Source organism: Triturus cristatus, chromosome 4_1, assembly GCF_964204655.1.
Source record: "Triturus cristatus chromosome 4_1, aTriCri1.1, whole genome shotgun sequence".
Taxonomy (NCBI): Eukaryota; Metazoa; Chordata; class Amphibia; order Caudata; family Salamandridae; genus Triturus; species Triturus cristatus.
Window position 1 is genome coordinate 620,021,946 of NC_140585.1, and position 17,190 is coordinate 620,039,135.

The 17,190-nt window shown below is 45.2% G+C and overlaps 1 protein-coding gene across 6 annotated transcripts in view; it reads left to right on the forward strand.

Moving 5' to 3' along the window:
• Positions 1-13,092, forward strand: part of PPP1R12A (protein phosphatase 1 regulatory subunit 12A) — a 1,183,401-nt gene extending 1,170,309 nt beyond the window's left edge. For 4 of the 6 annotated variants that reach the window (XM_085652988.1, XM_085652990.1, XM_085652986.1 and 1 more), the window contains one exon: positions 12,189-13,092. Coding sequence is in view for 2 of the 6 variants with exons in the window: in XM_085652990.1 (XP_085509116.1) it covers positions 12,189-12,275 (87 nt within the window). In the remaining 4 variants the exon portion in view is untranslated. The remainder of the gene's footprint in view (positions 1-12,188) is intronic. The other 2 variants (XM_085652989.1, XM_085652991.1) reach the window with 1 other exon arrangement.
• Positions 13,093-17,190: the final 4,098 nt, after the last annotated feature.

Sequence of the window (17,190 nt, forward strand, 5' to 3'; positions counted from 1 at the left end):
ATTAGTATACAGTCAGCCTTTGGGATCCCATTCATGAGCGCTAAATTTCAGACATATTTCCCTGTACAATCTCCATTGAGGTGTTTTGGCTTAGCATTCATATGCCAGAAATTGCTTCTTGATGCTAGACCTCAAAATAACAAAAACATGATACAATACTGCAACAGAGAACACATCTAGTATGGCTAAACCCAGATAAATATATTCTGTTGTTAAGAAGTATGGTCTGCCAAGCTTATGCTCCTTCTTCAGCATTGACGGTTTCATAAATACACATGTTATTCACTGTTGTAAGGCTTATAATCCTCAGTAATCAATGTTTAGGCATAAGTGTATATATACTTGTGAGAAGTTGGCCTGGTATATGATGTTCACTAGTTAAAGTGACCACCTTGTACCATGCCAAGCAACCCTTATGGTGTGGTTGTAAGTCAACCTTTTCGGACTAGCTGCCCTAGTGGTAGCGTAGGCTAAGCAGTCTTTGAGGCTAAACTCGTGAAGCGTGTTAAGCCAGCTGTTTTACCAAATGCAACCCCCTTTTATACCAATGAAAGGACACCACACAGATATATATTCAAAATATATATGTATTTATTTCTCAAAGTAACCCCTAGTCTCTTTATGAGCACAGGAGCACAAATCGTCAAACAAGATTACAGTAGAATACACAGAAGTTGCACTTTATATGGATAGGCCCTGGTGGCCGCTCAAACCATATACTAAAATAGTGGTATAAGTACCACGAACAGAAAAGGAAAAAGGCCTAGGGCCTCTAGAATCGCTGGGCCTACAAGGAGCTAACTTCAGTTAGTGACCAGGAGGTCCACGGGTTGCGTGTGCAGAGCAAATAGTCACACGCGAGCTCCCATAGGTTTTCAATGGGTGCGTAAAAAGTACAAAGTTACTGCAAAAAGGATCTTCCGGATGGACTATGAACTCAAGATTGGAAACACAGACACTAAAAATGTTACTCTACACTTGGGCACCGGAGAGCCAGCTTAACCTCACCCACAGGAAGCGGGTGCATAGGCCTCGAAGTGCGTCGGGTTTCTTCTATCTGTTCAATGGAGCCTGTGGACAAAGATGCTGCAGGCGGTCGGTCCGGAAGGGATGCGGTGGATCCAAGGGTGGATCGGAGTTGTAGAAGACCTGTAAGCAGAGGGGACAGTGTTCACAGTCACTAGCCAGTGACCAGCGTGGCACCAGGTGGGTACCAGGCGATGTTGGGTGCAAACAGGAAGAAAGGTGTAGCTTGTCTCTGCAGCCACGTGGTCCCTGAAGGTCGACGACGTCCAGGAGTCGGTTCACGAGCTGTCCCACGCAGGCTCTCGCTGTCGGCGGTGTCGGCGACTTGATCGAAGCAAACAAGCCTTGGCAAAAGCAATTGTTGTGGAAAACAAAATAAGCTGATAGTTCTGACCAGCAAGGCCAGAGGGGTTGCTCCTTTGGAGGGGAGCAAGGGCCAGTCTGGAGCAACCAGACCAGCGGTGTAGTTCTTGAAGTTCGTCGCCAAGATGGCCACTAGCCAGCGGGCCAGCAACCGGTTAGGCGCGTCGAGTGGCAAAATGCAGAGGGGCCCCACGCAGATCGTGGAGATGCTGGAGGGCTCACCTTTGGTGCAGATGCTGCTCGGGTGTTGGGCTTCTCAGATCCCAAAGCACAACTTGGAGGGAGCCTCGGTTGTTGCGCTTGCAGCTTGTCGTTGTCGTTTCAAGATGGCTGGCTCCACGTGTCTCGGTGCCTCCACGGGTCTCCTCTTTTCAGGGACTGTGGATCGGGCGGTGAGAGGTCTGGAGGTCCAGGTCTTGTCAGTCTCTGGGCTCGGGCTCCGGCGGGAGGCGGCGGCAAAGCAGACGTTGATTCGCTGGATGGTGCTTGCGTTAGCAAGGTGGTCACTCCCTGACCACAGGGGAGATTTCCTTCAGTCTTCTGTGCAGCAGAATGTCGAAGTTCCCGTCTTCTTCTTAGTTTCAAGTTGATTCCAGGATGTCTGAAGTCTTAGGACACAGCTCCTACCTTTAAGCGGATTCTAGGGGCCGGACTACCTGCTAGGTCCCTCCCTAAGGGTGGGACCAGGAAGGGGGGTGGTTACACCCCCAATCCTTTGTCCAGCTCGCCCCAGGCCCGGGACTGGTGTGCCCCAGGACCGGATTGAACTGGCATATGCACCGAGGCTCCTTGTGAGCCTCAGGCATGTCTGGTTTCTTTCAAGCCCTACCTGACCAATACACAAAATCCTGTCTGGGGTGGTGCACGCACCTCCCCTGGCAGGAAACCCTTTGTCCACACCTCCCAAGCTGGAAGGACTCCCAGCAGCAGGAGGGCAGACTTGTGTCTGTGGTGGCAGCATCCATTTTGTGGAGCTGAGGCTATGTCTGATTTTACCCGGGTTTCAGGTACTGTACATGTTGTGTCCCTCTAGAAGGGTGGAATGCTAACCCCGTCGCCAGAATTGGCGAGGGGTTAGTATTCCAATTCGTATGACACCTTACTAGACATGTTTTGATAAAGCCAAACCAAAGATAGCATTTAACCGCGAGGTTCATAATGCACTTAAGAGTATATGGTATGACGATATCTGGAAACAGTAGAAGGAAGTTGTTCCGACCACTGCAGACAGGCTCAGCTCATGCCAGAGCACCATCTCACATGGAACCAAGCACTCTGCCTTCAGGATTGTTAAGGCCTGCCATAGGAGTGACTTATAGGTTAACATGTGTCCCATTTAAGGTTAGGTATAGGTATACTACACCTAAGTAAGAGGTGGTTACACCAACTTACCCCAGCTGAGTGATCAGCCAGTTGTGTCAAATTTGTTAGGCCAGGCCAGGGGTGGCACAATACATGCTTCAGCCCCTGGTAGGCCTTAGATACACCAATGCCCTGGGTACCTAGTGTACACTGGTACAGGGGCTCACAGGGTGATCCACTTCCAATTGGTTATGCACCTAGGGTGCATAGTGTAAATTTAGTAGAGAGAACAGCAGGCTGGGGGTCTGATTGGCAGGCCCACAGCCTCAATATGTCAAAAACCAGTGAAGCAAAAAGCAAAAATTTGGGGTGACCATAGGATAGCAGACCCTACTCTCCTACAATACTCCAATAACGTTGAAAAAGTAAAAGACCTTTTGCAGTCTATCCACCTCATTGTGTGAGCCAAACACCAGGCAGTGATTTCAAAAGTCACTAAACTCCCCCGTAATCCGTACTACTCAGAATTTGTACGACACAGTGCCAAGAGGAAAGGTGAATCCTCAGTGGTCTGTTCTTCCTAAGCATGTGGTCATTTATCATTCATCTTTATGGTTAGCTCTTCGAGAGCCTTTCTTTCCACGCCCAACTGTAGAAAGTAACCATTTTCTACTTTCTCTATGTCCGAGCACTTGGACTTAGCTTCTATCTGATCTTGGATGGTGTGCCAGTTAATAATTGATCCCTTTTACGGTCTGTGGCTCATACGGACATAGCAGCCTCATGAGACAACAGAGCTGTGATGATTTGCTTCGTCCCTTTCCAGGTTAACATCTATTTTGACTACCTTCACGGGTGCTAGTTGCTGAGTAAACTCCTATCTGATAGACATCTAGCAGCAGATTCCTTAACCTAGAATATCCCCAGGCGTCAGACTGGATCTGGAAAGCTTTCCGCAGCAACACCTCTGCGCGCCGGGGGCAGCTCCGCACGGCTCCGCCCTGACGACGTCCACGGACGTGACGTCAGCGGTGCCATATATGCTGATATTGTTTGACATACTGCTTGGTACCTGGGCACGGCCCTCCTCTCGTGACCCTGTTGATCAGGCCATTGCTCGCCGGCATCGTCTGGCCCCAGACGACCCTCTCTGCCGGTCCCTTCACCCTAGGGCTCAGGGTCTGGTTGTCCAGGCAGCTTTTGACTTGCATCCTTCTTCCACTTTACCGTTGTTACCACCCACTAGGAAATCTCGGTGGCTGGAGACATATGGTCGCCACATTTTTGACTCTCCCAGTGCGGGCATCCGTGCCTTAAACAAGTCTTGCGTGTTTGCGCGTGCTTCCTTTGCCCTTTGGGACTTGATTGGGCTCCTTCTTCCTTCTCTCCCAGAAGGGCCCCGGGCTTACTTACATCGTCTTCTTCTCGATGGCAGGGGAATGGCACAATTTTCCCTTCGATCAGCCCTTGACTCAACTGACTGTGGGTAGGTCACTGGCCCGGTCGGTTGCTTTGCGTCGACATGCATGGCTGCACGACAGTCGTTTTCCAGACAATGCTCGGGACGCTGTTCGGGATCTGCCATTCAATGGCGTGGACCTTTTTGACTGCCACGCTGATTCAGCAGTCTCCCGCCTCATGTCTGGTCTCACGTGACTTTCTGGCCCTTGCGGCCTAGTTCCCTGCCTTGTGTTATCTTTATCTTGTGCATAGGCGACATTGCCTCGTTTGTTTTGAGCACTGGGTTCATAAAGTAGTACCCAGATGGTCTAGGCAGTTGTTCCACCCTCTTTGACTTTGATCGGTACAGCCGGTCAGCTGGGTCTGCCTTCTTTTTAGTCCTCTGACTGTGACCTTATCCCAAGAGGAGCCCCCTTGCAGGGGTTAAGACTTACCCTATGTGTGGGGTGTTTGCTGGCTATTATGTAGCTGCCTTTCTGCAGGGAAGGCTTTGTACGCTCCTGTGGAGTCTTTCTCACAGAGATTCTTCTGTGGCTCAGTGTAAGCGACTTACAGGTTTGCGAAACTATATTGCTCTTTCCGGTAGGGTTGGGGTCTACGGTTGTCCGTATTACTTCCAGGCATCAGTAGCGGTGCCCTACCATGAGGTCTCTGCCTCGCCTGCCTTTCCCAGGGCCATAATTCGGCTTCACTGTGCTCTTCCTTGTTCTGTTCTGCTCCGGCCGTTCTGCAATGGCTGCTGTACTGCTATCTAGCGCCAAGGCAGAGCAGCTGTGCGACACACTTCTCAGTGTTTGCGCATACTGTGGGCGCCCCCTAGTATGTTCGCTGTCATAGAGCGCCTCCGTCGTTCTTCGCTCCTGCTGTGCCTGGTCTACCCTCCATTCTTTGGGATGGGTGATGCTTCTGTATGGCCTTGTCTATAGACTATGGTGTCTTCGCCATGTACGCCTGTGCTGTATCCTTCTTTGTGCCCTCCTTTCTAGGCACTTCCCATTCAGGAGTTTTTGTCCTATTTCTCTGCTGTTTTCCGTGCAGGTGTTTCCATGCTTCTGCTTTGGGTTCCTGCTCTCAGGGCGTAGTGTTCTCTACATGGATGATTGCTTTTGGGGTGCGTGCTTAAGCCAATGCGTTGGTCCTGCCTGTTTCCATTTTCGTGACCTGCTCCGTCTCATCTATCTCGCGGGGAACATTGATTCCTCCCGGACAGGTAGCTGTCACAGGCGAATCTGGACATTGTTTTGTCCAACTATGCTTCAACATTACTGTTGGTATTTATGGAACTTGTTTTATGCGCACAACCCCTTTCAATGTGTATCTTTCTTAATATATGTCTGTTCTCTGCTCTTCCAGCAGCAGGGTCACGCAGGCATCGCACCTTGATGCGGTGTCTGTGGTCTTCGCCCCGGTCTGCTCCTGGGACGAACTCTTCTGTAAGTGTCTGGCTTGCCGAATGGCATATTTTGCTGGTTGCCTACCTGGTGACGTGTCCTTCCCATCTGGGCTGCTAACGCTACCCTACAGGGGGATTTCCCTATTCTGGGTGCGGTTCTGCCGTCCACACTGTATGCTTATGAGTATCCCGGTTTTCCACATGAATGCCAGTCTTACTGTGGTTCTGTTCTGGGTGCTTCTGTTTGTTATCATCTGCCCTCTCACATGTCTTGTGAAGGAGCGACTGCGTACTGGAGTGTCTTGTGTTTCTGGTAATGTCGGCACTTTCTGGCTATGGGTCGGCATCCTACCGATGCGTCTCTTATCTGGTGCAGGTTCAACAGTGTTTTTTCCACTGTTGTGCATACTCGTCCTCTCTCTGGGTCTTGCTTCCTGTTGACACATCGGATCCTGCGGATCCATCGGACCCTTGGGTCAGTTCAGCTTCTTTACGAAGCCATGCACTCTTACTTCCGAACTGGCATTTCTAGCTCTGTGCTTTCTTTCTCTCAACCCAGTATGCATACAAAGGTTTTCGTGCTGTTCTTGATGGCTTGTGGTGCCTTTGCCTCCCATTGTTTTCTGCTCTTTTCAGAGCTTCGTGGTCTGGCGTGGGCTGCGCTGACATTGCTGTCCCCACTGTGTTTTGTCACCTTGTTGACGGCTAAGTTCTTTCTGGAACTTGGTGGGGTTCAGTCGCAGATCCGCCTCCTCTATGGGTATGGCTTTGGTATCTATTTTAAGTTGAGGAATCTGCGGCTAGATCTCTCTATCAGATGGACGAGCTACTTACCTTCGGTAACGATGTATCTGGTAGAGACACAGTCTAGCCGCAGATTCCTGAACACCCGCCCATCCTCCCCGTTCTGCGGGGAGCTTTTCAGGTTGGGTTTCCCGCATTCGCCTCCCTTCGGCTTTGTCTTCCTGCGGGGTGACATTTTTCCCTTTATACCTAGACGGGATGCTTCATTCTGTTTTGCTTGCTCTGCTCCACCCATTCTCGTGATTGGGTGGTATGGTCATGTGTCCTTTTACATCCCTATGCCCTGGGTCGTCCAGTGTGAGGTCTGCTCATGTTCAATCATCCCACCCTCCCCCACCACTCCCTTCTCAATCGGCCTTGGGGTCTCTTACCTCCCCTGCAGTCCATTGGTTTGAAGTTGATTGGCTCTTCCTCAGTCTGTAAGTCTCTTAGAGGGGATACGACGTCCCTTTCTGGTACTGACTTGTGGTGGATTGTCAATGCTCCTGTGTTCCGGACTTGTTGCCCTTCACAGTTATATATTTTGGTTGCAGACTTTGTCATTGTTTTTTCACATCTTTTTCTGCCTCCGGGGAGGGTTTAGCCTCCACTTTTGCGGGGTTGCTTCTCAGAGCGGTGCTCTGCTCTTTCCCTTCATTATTTTTCAGTATACAGTGCCTGGCACTGTACGTTATGGTGATGTTCACCATTCACTTTCTTTTCTTTTTCATCTTTTTCGCACACTGTTCCTATACTCTCACAGTTTTTGCTGATGGCTCCATGTTGTGATGCGGAAATGTTTATCCAGCAAACTGACGTCAGCACGCCAGGCGGGGCATATATGGCTCTGCTGATGTCACGTCCGTGGACGGCGTTATGGCGGAGCCGTACGGCGCGCAGAGGTGCTGCTGCGAAACGTTTTCCGGATCCAGTCTGATTCCTGGGGATATTCGAAGTTAAGGAATCTTCGGCTAGACTGTGTCTCTACCAGATACATTGTTACCGAAGGTAAGTAACTCTTCCTTCTGCACCACCTGGACCCTCATTGCGGCAGTCTCCGATTCAACCAGGGCTACAACCACCTATAGCTTTGTTTTACCTCCAACAATTGAGGCTATAGCAGCCACCAGCTTTGCCTGCTTCTTCTCTACAACTTGCAGTGGACTCATCACACGAGACTGACGATGATTTATTTGATGATGGCAATAACATGCATTTGCCTTCTAGCTGTGAGATATGAGAGAATGTTTGAGACTCCTTAGAAACGAAAAGAATGTACTAGCAAGTGTATTTACGCAGGAAAAAGGACAGTTCAGAGTCACTAATAATGCCCAGAATACTTTCCTGTGCAGAAGGTGTGGGTACAGAACCAGGAGTGTGAAGCCACCACATTGAGGACCAGATAGAAAGTTGTTTACCATGGATGAGTGATTCAGTGTTATTGAAGTTGAGTTTAAGTATCGAAAATGAGATTTAGTTAGAGACTGCAAAGTGCCCTGACTGAGGTTCCTCATGGGTCGGGAGAGTAATAGCCAAGGACTTAAAAGGCAGCAGAGAAACAACTTGTTGCTGGATATGAAGAATAGACTTAAACCATTTCAGAGCTTAGACCGTTACTTATATTGAAAACAGTCCATTCATCAAGCTACCCTGGTAGATGATATCAAGAGCAGCTTGAGAGGTATAAAAGGACTCAAGGGACGATACCACCTTTATACAAGATGTATCGGGGCTCATCAGTCGCTGCCATAATTAGGTTCAGTCATGTGGGACATGCTAAACCCAGATAGGGGTGGATTGGAGTCCCCAGATGTTTCTACAGAAAATGTGAGAATTGCATTTTCAAGATTTAAAGATTCAAGAGTTAGCCACATAATGGGCAAATAGGTGGTACTAGTATTCGGTATCTTTAGAAATGTTACAATAGAGCCTGCCACTATCTCAATGGAAGTTTTACCGACCATACCAACTTGGAGTGGCTGAACTGGCTTCCGTTAGTCTGGTCCTACCATAATGCCATTATGTTCAAGATTAAGGGACTGCTTCTCAAACTCCCTTCCAAGCATATTGAAAAACTGTATCCAGCCGACCATGGAATAGGATCAAGGCTGGCTAACTTGATGCTCTACTCGGCCAGTTGATGCCCACTGTCCCCTCGAACTTGCTGTCTCCAACTACCACTCCTGGCTAGAGTCCGCAATAAATCAGCTTGCTCCAATAAACAACCATGGTGCTCAAAACCTATCCCACCTGAACCATTCTTTAAAAAAGTACTTGGATCGCCTAAACAAATATGCCGCAGGCTTGACAGGAAATAGAGGCTGGACTATAAAGTGGATAACAAAGACAAATGCAAAGCTTCCATACAAACTTATAAAAAGATGATCCTAACTGAAAAAACTCAATACTTCATGACAAAAATCGAAGCGACTTAAGGCTGTCCCATAGAACTATTTTAGAAATCAAAATAGGGAGTGAAGAGGAAAAAGGTAGAATCGTCCTCCTCTGAATAATGTTTTACAACACAAAGATTCTACCGTTTTTGTACTTGATACCTAGATATCGTAATGGTTTTAATCAAAAGGATGGTGTGGAAAAATCAGGCACCTTCTCATTGATGTCAGAAGGGCAATCCTATTGAAATTGTAAAATGCCCCTCACACACTGAAAGCTGATTGTGTCATGCTTCATCATTGGGGTCTTCCCATCCCTCTACGGGGCGGGGCGTGCTACGACCTACGTAGACGCGGGAGCACTTTTATTCGTGATAAGGATTATATGTAGTGCATGGGGAGGTAGGGTCGTGAAAAATAGTGAGATTAAATATTTAAAAATTTCCTGGCTAGTGGAAAAAATAACTTTATTGCCTTCCCTAGCTGGAAATAGTAAAAAATGGGGAAGTGTAGATGGTGTACTATGATGAGTCACTTTCTACAAGGTTGACATGTTTCAAAAGCCATCCCCCTGGCTTACTTCCTCAGGACCAAGAACGATCCCTACACCACTGTTGTCAGTGAGAAAATTAAATGGTACATATGCCTGCTGGTCTCTAGTACTTTCTTCAATAATGCCTTAATCAGGCAGTCAAATCACTACCAATGGTATTCTTGTTAGATCTATCCGTTTAGCGACGACGTTGCCCCATGAGCCGGCACAGAAGGTGAGAGGCGCCTGTTTCTAGACAATGCTGTAGGCTGCTCTTGTTTCTAGACAATGCTGTAGGCTGCACTTTCACCCAGGGATTACCTTCTCATGGCTCACTGGAAAATAATTATTGAAACCATAAATCCCATGACAAGCCAACATTTTTGCCACGCATTGACTACCTCCATTTAAGTCAAGTTGAAATCTGTCTATAATCCCTTTGCATTATCTGGAAATCACTCCGCCATGGCCTCCAACCAGCAGCCAAGTGTACCCAAAGGTACCACTTTAAACTATGACTCTGCCACTACAGCCATGAACACCCTCTCGACCTTCTCCACATTGACCAAAGATCAGAAACTTCTAACCCTAGTTAAATCAGGCTCTCTATGGAATCCCTTACCCCCAAATAAATGTACTTATGACCTCAGATCATAGCCACCTACCTCACCCCCCTCTTCAACAGGATGTTCACTTTTGGATCTTTCCCTAATGAGTGGAAGAAGGCCTCAATACTCGCACTTTAAAAAAAAAAAAAAAGACATGAACACCGGTGAGCCTCTTAGTTACAGACTGATCTCTATAGTTCCATTTCCATCCAAGGTAGTAGAGAAAGCCATTAATATAGAACTGACCATCTTCATTACAAAAAACTCAATTGTAGATCCGTCTCAATTCGGCTTTCGTGCTCATCACAGCACAGAGTTAGCCCGTATTACTGCAACGGAGGAACTCAGACAAACGTCAGTTAATTGGGGAAATGCGACCCTGATCCTATTGGATGGATTGGCCGCATTAGATATGGTCAACCCCGAACTTCCGGTTGACCGTCTTGCCTCCTTCGGGATTGGAGATAAAGTTTTGGCCTTGCTAACCTTCTTTCTCACTTGCCGAATTCAATCGGTGGCCCTGGGCGACTATGTCTCACTCTCTTCCCTGTGGGGTTCCCGAGGGATCATCTTTGAGCCCTACCATTTTTAACCTTTATGTTCTCCCTCTGGCTGAACTGATCAAATCCTACTGATTCGCCTTGGTGTCAAACACCGACATCATGCCAAAAATTGTATCAGTAGCCAGCAAACAAAATTCAACAGCTGCCAGGTTCCATGACTGTGTGATCCACAACGGCAAATGGATTTTGGACAACTGTTTAAAACTGAATTTTTCTAAAATAAAGATATTACTATTAGGTAACATCCCATCCTTCTGGGCGGCCAACTAGTGGCCACACTAATTAGGCACCCGTCCTACCCCAACTAAAAAGCAAAAAATCTAGGAGTGACATACATTGTCTGACATAGATTATGTCCATCAAGGTTTGGGTTTCAGACGTTTCCCTATGAACATATAAGGCAAAAGGACATTAATTCAGACTACATTATTTTGGTTATGTCTGTATGTGTTATAATCTAGCCTTGGCATGATAAGGAGTAGACATTTGACCCAAAGATGAATGTCGCATTAGATGTTGTGTCTTTAATTAATCGAAAAACGTGACTATATTACAATTCCTAGAAAGATAAGGTCTGGCAACATCTGCATTTGAATTCAGACATGGCAATGATTCTGCATAAATCAGGACATATGGCAGCTTCCATTGTCAAAGTTAAGGAAGGCGGCATTCTCGATGAACCCAGATGAAGTCAGGCCCACACAAGATGTAGTCTGACCTTAGGGACTTTAAATGTCAAGCTTGTGCATGGAGGGTCCATGGGGGTTTTTCAACCTCTGTAGATAATCTGTTGAAGCTTCAGGTTTTGTGGGTTTTTTCCCGGTGAGTTTAGGAGTAGGTCTAATGCAGTGTTCGGAACAAGTCCCCTCTGCTTGTCCTGCACTCTCAGAAGCTCCTCCATCACTAGTTGTACACTAAAGAGCTTAAGGCCTCGAACCATTCCCTGATTCTGCACGGTCAGACATTTTGAAAAATTGAGTGGCCTGAGACTGCCAAGAAAACTATTTTTCAGACAGTTTAAAAAATGGAGTAACTTCATATTCTTAAACAAAATGTGAAGAGGCTGTAGACCCCTGGTAAAAATGTCAGTTTCTTTTTTTGATGGAGCAATATGATATTTATATCAATAGAAAATGTGCTAATAACGAGTGGCTCAATTCCTGGCAGTTGTCACGAATACTGAAATTTCTCATTTGCAAATGCAGGATGTTTTCAGTCAATTGGTTTGTAATTTTACAAAGTTAATAAACGTAAGTTAAATTGTCCAGGGAGACATATAAGCATTTAAAAAAAGAGTGCTCTTGTGATTAAATCTGAACCCTCTCTGGTGATCAAAATAAATATTGTTTTAACAATAGGATTCTTAAGCCAGGAACTATTTGATCACTTGTCTTACTTGTATTTACCTTTTCACATTCGCTGCTTTAATTTCAAATGCTGTCGAATATACCGAAACTGCTTGTCAGGAACCAAATTAAAATCGCATGCCTTTTCTCTCTTTTTGGGATTAGGGTGTTTAAAATAAATTATGGGTGTGTGGGAGATAAGCAAAAGAAGATGCAGTTTACTGTTGTATTGTCTGTGAAGTCAATAAACGATATTACGAATATCTGATTTAAATGTTGTCATTTAGTTAGTTACTTGGTTGAAGATTTGTATCCGTTACATCATAACATATACTTGACTACCAGCAGAGTTGTGTTTATTACACATTTAATTTTGCAATAATCATTTCCTTCTGTTTTTCCACCCCCCCCCCCCCAGATGTTACCGGATTTAAAGGCCGACAACCAGAGACTAAAAGACGAAAATGGGGCATTGATAAGAGTTATAAGTAAACTTTCCAAATAAGAGGTTTTGGCAGGAGAAAGTTTTGGAATTGCACACCAGTTATAGCCAGTGGACCATGCTTTGGCAGTCACTGAAAGCTTTGTGAAAATCCTGGTCGACTGTCATTTTGCATATATACCGCCAAAACCCCCTCTTACTGACGTTTTGGTTTTATTTTTATTTTTGCTTTTTTGTATCAAGATCACGTTTTTATGGAAAAACGCAGCTACTGAGGAGACAAAATGACTGAGAAATCTTGTTTACAGTTATAGCAGATGAGGAAAGTGTTCAAGGCCACAGACGCCTCAAATATTTAACCTGTAAGCCTTAGTTGTACATACTACATAAACACTTTTGCATCAGAGAAAAGTTTTTAGTAATCACCGAAGACCGTTGTCCAGGACGCGTCATTCATGTGCCACGGCTTCGGTGGTTTCCTCTTTCCTTCATCAGCTCGTCGATTTGGAAAACCTTATTCTACTAACCATTGGCAAAAATGCGGGCTCCTGAAATATGTTCCCACCGTGTCCAAGTTTGTAAACACATCTAGCTACAAACGCATTATTGTATAGTTATCATAGGTGACTGTCAGCTGGAACTGAGACTTTGTACACAAGTGCTTTCAATATTTGTGCAATATGCATCTTTCTTCATTTCAAAGTTATTTAAAATCATTTGGATCTAGAGATATTTTAGAAGTCCTGCACTCTTTCTATTTTTGCTCACTTTTTTTAAATTAATGGTTTGTAGTATAAGATGTTAAAGCATTACCCTCACAATCATTTTAACAGGTACTGCTATTCTGTGTATATTTAAAAATAAATATATGCATAAAGGTGTTCTGGTATTGTTTGCGGATTACCACGTGGCATGCTCGAATATTTGCAAACTGCAAATGTCTGTTACAGCTGGTTAAGTTATTCGGAATAGTATTTTGACAAGATTTACTAGTTTTATGGTATGAAAAACTTAGATCCTGTACATTTTATGGAGCCGTGCTTCATAGGAAAATTTGCATAGTACGGTCATTGTTTTTTCTTTTTACGAACTGCAGAACATGCATAACCATATCTAATACGTTACATTTCATTTTTAAGAATGCAGTCTTTGCCCTAGCCAAAGTAATGTTACCATTATTTTAAATCTTAACTCATTCTGCTCACATACGTTTATATGCACTGGGTGTTGCCATATCGAGAGGCATCGAATTTGACACCATGTCGAATCATTTTATACATTTCAGTGGCCTTTTGGAAAGAAAATATATATATATATATATATATATATATATATATATATATATATATGTGTGTGTGTATAAAATGTAAGTGAAGATTGCTTTTGTTAGGAACAGCTTTTATATTTTCTCTATAAACCATGCAAACTACACCTTATTGGCACGTTCTAGACTGTCCTCTAAAACCACTGAACAGTTCAGCCATTAAAATAAATTGTAAATTGTAAAGCTTGCGGTAACTATTGTATTATTCATTATATATTGTACACTATATTAAATGTGAATTTGTACCCTCTTATTTAGAAGGTCATTGTGATCTACTGCCTATTTGTTTTGTTAATCTGGATCTCCTGTCTCGATTTTTGTCAATTGCTTTTGACAGCATAAGGTCATACTCTTACTACCAAGCTCAGGATTATTAATTTTAATGGTACAAGGATAGTTGTGGGATGTATTGTTATAGCAATTGTTCTGTATAAGTGGATCTGAGAAGAGAGCGAGCGCACTTTGGCATATGCTAGCATGGCATATGCAGCAAATTGATGTATTTGAATGGCTGTGTTAAACTCCCTTGAGAGGCAGCGGATTGTTATGGATTATATATGGTAACACTTGGATGCCTGTGAAGATATATTAAATACATTCTAATATTTTAGAGTTTTTTTTATTTAGGTTATTTATTCTTTATATCAAAACAGAAAAAAGCTACTGTGCTATGTTGATTTTATTGGTAGTACAGAGCAGACCTTATATTGACATGAAACAAGCTGCAAAACCCATTCATTACTTCGGAGAAAAAAAATGTATTTTGACGTATACAAATAAAATGAATAAAACTATACTAAATGTGTGAAGCTTTACTGATATCTTATGGGGTTATTGAGTTTAAGATTTATAAAGCTGTTGAAATGTATATACCCGTCAGTCCATTTCCTCTGGGCTTCCGACCTTCTCATGTGTAAAAGTGAAAAAAGTGTTGTTTGTTTGCGCCCCGGTTCTCATAGTTGGCTTCTGTATCTGTCAGGGTCTTACTAGGTGTCAGTAACAGCTTTCAATCCCCTCTTCACCGTGAAACACGGGACAGTTAAAAGTCCAGAGTTCAGTATTTTTTGTTGTTTCTATGAACTGAAACCTCTGACTATGCAGGAGTATTCACTCTCAAAAATATCCACTAATATGTATGTGGAGATGCAATGCAACCACTTCCCATCCACACCCTGGTACCATCAATGCAAACCAAACTTTGGCAATGGACATTAGCAGCAGGGAATTAAGCACAATAGCACACAGTGGTTACAATAACAGACTAACGAGCTTATTTATGAGCCCTTGCGTCACTTTTGCGCCACCGGTGCATGACTTTTTGTGACGCACCAGTGGTGTAAAAAATGCACTATGTTGCGTCATATTGACAAAGTGACGCATCTAGGTAGATGTTTCACTTCGTAAGCCCCTGCGCCACATACCTGCGCCAGGTATAATGTATGCATGGGGGGTGTTCCAAAGCAAGAAAGGGTCATAGAAGTGACGCAGTGAAATCTATAAAATGTCACTGTGCCACTTCTAGGACGCAAATGCTTTGATATCTGGCGTAAGACTGATGCAGGCACATTGAAATGGGACTTGCCCATGTTAAATGACCCATTGCTGAAGTTACGTCACTTTTGTGACACACTCCAGATACGCGTCATTTTTGTGCCTACAGAAACGTCAGAAATACTGACATATCTATAATTCTTTGCGACATGATGCTGTCAGGCTGTAGACAAGTTACCCACTAACCTGTCAAGTCAGATGCAGCGGGAACGATGAATGATGTCAGCTCTCCCTGTCCCCACCACGGAGCAGCCCCTTAAGGTATGAACAACTCTCAAGGGAAAAAAGGGACAAACGAAAGAAGAAAAAGGTGCAGCGGCGAAAACACGCGCTGGGAAAATGAAAGCTGGCGGGAACGTAGGAGCACGTCGGGATCCAGCTATCTAACCCCGTGTTCCCTGTAGGGAGAGAGAAGCACAACACACAAGAACGCTTACACAGCAGTCAATGGCTACGCAACATATATACATATGCATACACCTGGCGTTCACTCACGTAATGGACTAGCTGCAAGCACTCCCAGGTAACCACCCCTGATACCTTACCGCAAATACTTCAAGTTAAAGACAAGGAGGCTGCATGAAGTTGTGGTGCAAAGAGTCCTGTTCGGGCTTTCTTCAGCACGACAGTCTTCCCATGCAAAAGAAAAAAGGAGAAAGTACTTAGCTGCAGAAAGGCTGTCGAAAGTTCTCCTGCACGGGGCCCCAAGGGGAGAGGTCCAAGTTACTTCACTGGGACCAGTCTGGAGACGTGGCGTCGTATGGGATTCCGTAGCAGAGTGGAGCCGGCACGTTCCACCCCCGCTGAACACGATAACCATAAATCAAATTACGGCGTAATCCGAGCCTTTCAATCGGCTCGCTGAAGAGCGGTTGCTCGTACAGCTAGGTTTGTCGATATCTGTTCTCTGTGAGCACCCTGAATTCCAGCTACGGAGTACAGAGCAGTTACCGGATCGGATGCTCGCCTCAGCGCGTTCATTGTCGGATAGTACGTGAGTAGGTTGAGTGAACTGTGGCGCCCGCCGCGATCTACGCATTTCTGGCAGAGTATTGCGCGGAGACGAGGGAAGCAAAAGAGTTTGCACTGAAGATCCAGGAACGGGGCTCAGGGTAGACTCGTTCAGAGCTCGATTGACAAGCACCGGCTCACAGAGGGGCGGTGCTTATAAATGCTTCCGGATTGGAGACAAGGGATGTGACCCACAGCTTTCTGGAACCTGTAGTGTAGCTAGTGAGAAACTCGTACAGAAACACAAACACTCGTCTCTAGCGTGTTTACTCCCCTCACTACCTACGCCTGGACGTGACAGATGCGTCATATTGTAAATATGACGCATCTAGCATGTCGCTACGAGGGCGCAAAGAAAAGTGACACATCGCTGTTTTCAAGCAGCGATGCGTCACTTTTAATAAATGAGGCCCTAAGTCTTTAAGACCCCTAAGAACTCTGGGACTTGCCCCAGGTGCCAGCTCCAATGATGCAGTCACAGAAACAAATTACAATCCTTCTGTTAATGTGGAAATGAATACCTCTGGTGCATGACTGATTTCATCACGATCTGCTGTTGATCAGAAACTGTATGGACTAGGCAATGTTCATGTAGGTGGCTTCCAATTAGAGGGCTGCCAGTTCTCTTCAGTACACTGAAATCTCACATGTTCTCTCGAGAACACTGGACCATGGAGAGAGAGAGAGAGTTTCACCTCAGATGACTGGGAAGAAAGTACAGCTAAGAGGATTGCATTATAGAGCAGGCCCATCGCAACTGATTTGCAAAGAATTTGCAGCTTGTTCTCGATCTATTGTGGGTTCGACTACATCCTGGGGAACTATGGCACATCCGGGCCAACTGAAAAATCAGTTTGGTGGCCAGTGTCTTTGCAGAAGTGCGACTTGCACCTTCTCTTTGCAGTCCATGTGGATAAGGAAATGGAGTGCCCTCAACAAATGTGAATTTCAGGACACCCTGGCTAGCTCAACCCCTGCCTTTGACCCTGATGTCGATCACTTGGAAGCAAATATCTCAGCCTGGCTATTAGCAGCCAGTGATATGCTTGCTCCGCTCAAAAAACTAAAATGAGCTCGCTGCTCTGACGCACA